At 44.4% G+C, this 5,568-nt stretch overlaps 1 protein-coding gene across 4 annotated transcripts in view; it reads right to left on the minus strand.

Annotated features, from left to right (window-relative positions):
- Window positions 1-1,332: 1,332 nt before the first annotated feature.
- The window catches only part of LOC135400805 (large ribosomal subunit protein bL19m-like), a 32,193-nt gene continuing 27,957 nt past the window's right edge, over window positions 1,333-5,568 (minus strand). For 3 of the 4 annotated variants that reach the window (XM_064632729.1, XM_064632726.1, XM_064632728.1), the window contains 5 exons: window positions 4,899-5,007; window positions 4,690-4,814; window positions 3,137-3,271; window positions 1,899-2,083; window positions 1,333-1,676 (listed from right to left, as the gene is read on the minus strand). In XM_064632729.1, coding sequence (XP_064488799.1) covers window positions 1,404-1,676; window positions 1,899-2,083; window positions 3,137-3,271; window positions 4,690-4,814; window positions 4,899-5,007 — 827 coding nt within the window. In that variant the 3' untranslated portion in view covers window positions 1,333-1,403. Of the gene's footprint in view, window positions 1,677-1,898; window positions 2,084-3,136; window positions 3,272-4,689; window positions 4,815-4,898; window positions 5,008-5,271; window positions 5,392-5,568 lie in introns of those variants that run through there. The other variant, XM_064632727.1, reaches the window with a different exon arrangement.

Raw genomic sequence — 5,568 nt, forward strand, 5'->3', positions numbered from 1 at the left:
ACTTTGTTGAAAAATCCAAGCCTGACCCAGCCCACGTGCCGGGTTTGGGTCTCCCAGTTGTTTTGACTCCCGGCATGGGTTGGGCTTGGGTCTCATCAGGGAATCCTCGGGCATGAGTCAGGCTCAAGCTTTTGTAGGTCACTTCATTTAAATCTCAACATCCATTTTGAAAACAAAGCAAGTAACTGCTAGGGTCCTTATCCCTTCATTTTCCTGCCGAAACACGCAATAGGCATTGGTTGGATACCCACACTAGAGTTCTGCACAGGTTGACTTTGCTGGGCCTAACTAGGCCTGGCACTTCAAAAATTGCCTGGGCCTTCCTGTTTTTATGCAGCTCGCCCCAGAGACTCTGTGAAGAGTGTCCGGCCTGGCATCTCCAGCTATGACTTAACCCTTTCTAGCGCTAACCAAGCATATTTATTAATAAATTCATAAGGAAAGAACATACTAGAACTGGTGGTCTAACAATGCGAAGAGCGCAAGACCAAAGTCCAAAGCTGACGCACGCAAGTGCCTTATCGTCACACTACAAGCTTTTGTGGTAGTAGAGGATGTTCGAAGACTCCTGCTTCCAAGCACTACCCCTCTCACCATGCTTTGCATGCCTGATTGTGAAAGATCTGAGGAGTCACGACCAACGTGAAGTGGCCTTGAGAAGGCTCTAGAGGGACAAACTGTACGCATAATGCAGTGTCATTTGTTTTTGCAAATATATGCACAGGAATGATAAAAGCATGTGATCATATGAACTAATAGTCCCACGTACACAGTTAGCTGCGTGGCCCGGCCAGGCTCATGGAGACATATTTGTCGGCCCGGCGCACTAACCAAAGATGATGCCTGGCCCATGCAGAGCTCTAACCCACACTATAAATCTGTTGGGCTAGGCCCAGGTAGGGAAGTACCATGATAAAGCACTGCTGGGCTTCCTTTGCCTGGCACTGGGCTGGCCAGAGCTGAAATTCCTGCCCTACATGGCACATTAACTACAGAGTAGTGAACTATAAAAGTTGAACATGGCTAACCCACAGCGGCGTAGCACGGGTCTCAGCCCGAGTCAGGCCTGTGAATCCGACCTAGGCCCATGCGCCGGGCTTTCGGGTAGGCCCAAGCCCATGCAATGCTTTAGGTTATGCGGCAGAGTTCTTAGCAGCCTGGTCATGTAAGTTTTTGTGGCTTTGGGTTTGGGCTATGCCCATAAATCTATAATGATCCAGGTCCTTATGCCACGAGACAACTATGATAATGAGAGACACCCATAAATCTAGGTCCATGCAGTACTCTGCTATGAACTACCAAAACAAGCAAAAACATACAAACTTTGATACATCGTGTAAAACAACTTAGCATTGCTGCATTATAATTTATTAACCTACAATGAGAGCACTGATAGAATAAATTCAGGCGTCTTTTTTCTGCAGCAGTTTGCGTCTCCTCTCCCTCCTCTGCGCATCCTCAACAGTAGTCCTGTGCTTATGGACTTCTTCCCAGATATGAACTTGCTGTTCCTCTGGTATGGTCCGTCTATACTGCTTCATCAGGTCAAACTTCTCCCATGGAGTGGCAACTTCTGCAGCCCTAATATGGAAGCGCTCTGGCAAGCCAAAGTCACTCACACCTTTCAGTTCCTTGCGCTCCCAGCGTTCGGTCCATGGGCGGGGCTTCATTTTTACCTAGAACATGGTGCATGGTCATTTCAGAATTGCTCGTGAGCAACAGAACTTACAAAAATACAAGACCACTAAATCTGCTGTGTGCGCAATCTTCATCACAAAGTAGAAAGAGCTAAAAAAAGGCTTATGGTGGGAAATACCCGTGCATTTTTGTACAGTTCATTTATGGACAAGATTCGGGAAAAAACGTCTGTTTACTGGCACGGCTGATCCACTACTTACCTTGAGTGGGTTAATGGGCACTGCACCATCCGTGTGTGCGTCTGGTTCCATATCCAAGGGGAACGTACTGTACTCCGGCAACGCATCTCTCAGGTAGCGGAGGTTGTCATCGAGCCGTTTCTCGAGCCTCAGCACTTCAATCTTGAGAATAATTGGGCTGTACATGTCATACATAATCTCCACACCTGATGAAAAGGAAAAAAAGATACACATGTCTCCCCTGACACTACAGTTATACAGTTGGCACTAGACTTTCGCCAGTGTTAGGAGTGGAGCACCACAGCGACAGTGAAAATTCACAAATAACATGAAGCTGTACTGTTGACTCGTTGATGCCACAACAGCAAGCTACTGCACATGCTAACTTCACACCATGCAGCATATATAATTATATTAACCTCTTCTTGTGACACCTTCATTGTGTTTTGACTCTTGGGAGCACTTTCACATGTGGCGGAAGCACCACACTTTGGACCCATAATCACAAGTATTGTTGGTTCCAAGCAACAAGGGCTACAGGAAACTGTTTTGCAGACGCTGCTTTGGAGGCCTGACTAGCAATGCTTTGCTATGAAGGCTACTGTAAAACCAAAACCGAAAAGTTTACTAGCAATTAAGTTTGCCCGTGTAAGTCAAGGGCCAACTGCACTTCTAAGTTCTGCTTGTAGAGCCCCACACTGTCAAGTACCAGCAGTTTACTACCCATCGTTACTTTGTATTTGTCTCACACCCCCAGGTGAAGTGCCAGCCATGACAATGGTACTTGTGACTTTAGAAAAAATCAGCTATGGCCATCTTTTTACTTCACGTTTGCTACCATGACACGCAGTAGTGCACAACTGCATATTGTATAGATATGACATAATCAGTTCAAGCGGGTGTTTAGATGGAATACAATGAGTTACCAGCAATACCATTTCAAAGTTTTCTGCGACGGAAAGAGAAAATAAGTGTGTGTCACATACATACCGCATACATGCATAATGTGAACTCAAGCTATGACTCACAAAATATGATCTGCATTCCAGCCGTAACACATGAAAGATTATGTGGATCTAATACAAAAACTTTCTTCAGGGTTTGAGCTGTCCTTATGTACCTTGTGTATTGGATATGCAGTCATGGAGAATTACCGCTATTGGCACTTAGTGAGTAACCTCTATGCATGCCACATAGCTCTATTGCTTTCTCATGCAACAAATGCTACTGCTTTAAAAATGTGAAAGACATTCAGTCACCTTGGTGATCAACAACATTTCTCAGGGTGAAGCGATGTCTCAGACCATGCCCTTCTCGCTCGGTACAGATGCCTACAAAGCGGTTCTGCTTTCCTGGTGCATAGTTATCCGATACTGTTACAGCCAGAATACTCCCTGGAAAAATAATGTAAATATCATGGCACTCTGAATGGTACTTGACTAATTCACTATGAAAGCATGCGTGTGCGCTAAACAGAAGGGAAACTGTGCGGCTGATCAGATAGGTGACCTGATCATCAAACAAGCAGCTGTGCTTTAGATATCCTGCATATCTTTGGATTGAAGTGTTTACATTGCTCTAGGATCTGACGTGGAGTCCTTTGTTCCATAAAACTATCACCCAACCTCATAGTGATTAAAAAAAAAAAGGACTACATGGGTCGCTGACCTACAGTCACTACACAAGCTTAATTTCAGAATATTGACGTCCAGTCCTCTCAGGCAATTGTGGACAGCCTGGAGCACACACCCCACGGGACCCCGTGGGTGCATGGTTTTGGTTTGGAGAACAATGACGCCATATATATCTGCTGTTGAAATCAGTAGAAACATGGCGAAACGCAAATTGTCAGCGATGGAGGAAGAGATTATGCAATGCACACAGCGCCTAGGAATCGTCCCATACACAGCAGCACAGAGACATTTTCTGACAAAGAAGCAGCTCAAAGAGAAAAACGTGCTCCGTTAACCATACCGACAATCACTTCTGGTAGGATTCTGTGTCAACGATTAGATACGATCTTAGCTCCAGGTCAAATTAAAACATATTTCATGGCAAATTTTGCAATTTGCTCGCAAAAGACTGCCTGCGAATTGGCAACATCCTCTGTGTATGATGTCACGGCCAGTTCGCCTCGCAGGCGGGTCGTAGCGGCCACCGTTCACGGCCGTGGTTATATAGAATATTTTCGATATTTGAACAATTTTCAACATCATATTTCACAGGATGAATGCTTCGGTACAGAGGAACAAATTGAAAATGATCGTAGGCTTGTCAAATATCCTTTCATGATCCCTTTAAGGAAGATGACATCCTTACAGCATTGTAACTGTTGTGACCTTGTTTTAATGAGCGTCACTCGCATTCTTATTCCATTAAACTATAATTCAGCTTATACTGGCATCCTTGACTTCTTGTACAATAGCTATTAAGAGTCACCACAAAACAAATGACATCATTTTGATTCTGCCATTTCAACACTACCCATTGCTGCCCACATACAGTACTGATCTGTATTCGTTGGTATGATGTATTATATGGGCGAGTCCTGTGTCCAGGCTTTTAAGACCTGGTTTGCACATAATATGGGGTCTTCTAGCATGCGTGAGGGAACACAACAGATAGTCGTTTCGGTCACTGTAAAGTAGTGGAAAATCGCATGAATGGATATGTCTGCGAACCACACTGTGTTTCCCTCTGTACATAGCACGACAACAAGCGCACATCAAGACTGTAGTACAATGACAAACTTATTTGACACACTTGAAATATGTGACAACATTATGTGAGGATGTCCTTAGCTAGAACTCACCAACATAGAATTCTGGAATTTCGATTGCAGTTCGACGCTTTAGCATGTCCATACGCTCCAGTCGTTCCCTTATAAAGTGCCTTCGGCTCATGTCCGGGTCCGGTAAGAACTCCGGGTAGACAAACCTGAAACGACGACAGTGTTAGAGCCGTGTTTCATAATTTTGTGGCATATGAAACAAGGCAGTAAGCACAACAGAGCCCATTTACCTGTATTCGGCATGTTCTGCAGGAATGGCAGACTGGAACTTCCTTTCCTTATCTTTGCTCGATTGCTGTGCAGCGACTGATGCCTCCGTGGAGAACTTCGCGCGAGCAACTAATGTAAAGCACAAGACCTTACGATGAAAATTATCGATGTGCAGAACTCAACTTGCGTTATCGTTTGACTACACAGATGTTTGTCTCTGCACCTGACTGCTTCTGAAACCATTAAGCAACGTCTAATTCGGTTGGTCTCACAACACACTTCGCAACGATAGCGAAACGGAATACCACCAAACGAAATAGAGAAAAACACACTGTCATATGACATCCCGTAATTATGACAGGAATGTTTGCACCATTTGCAAGCGTGGCTTACCATTCTGTGGGAAAGCACGCCTACAAAAGCAACCAAACTTAAAAAACACACGTGAAACAACCATCATTGTTTTTCTACGATCCCCGCACCGGCATTTTTTTTTTCAACTTTCAAGAGGTGGCGGTGGTGCATCTCTACACGCACGCACATTTTCTTGTAAAATTTAATAAAGATACGAGCATAGTCATTTCGTAAATTTACTTTTAAAGCTGAAAAACAAAGCAAGAAATTAATATTTGAAGTTTAGTTGCGTCGCATCGCGACCTTGCTCGGCGACTCGGCTTTGCATTCTTCACA

Source organism: Ornithodoros turicata, chromosome 7 (genome assembly GCF_037126465.1).
Source record: "Ornithodoros turicata isolate Travis chromosome 7, ASM3712646v1, whole genome shotgun sequence".
NCBI lineage: Eukaryota > Metazoa > Arthropoda > Arachnida > Ixodida > Argasidae > Ornithodoros > Ornithodoros turicata.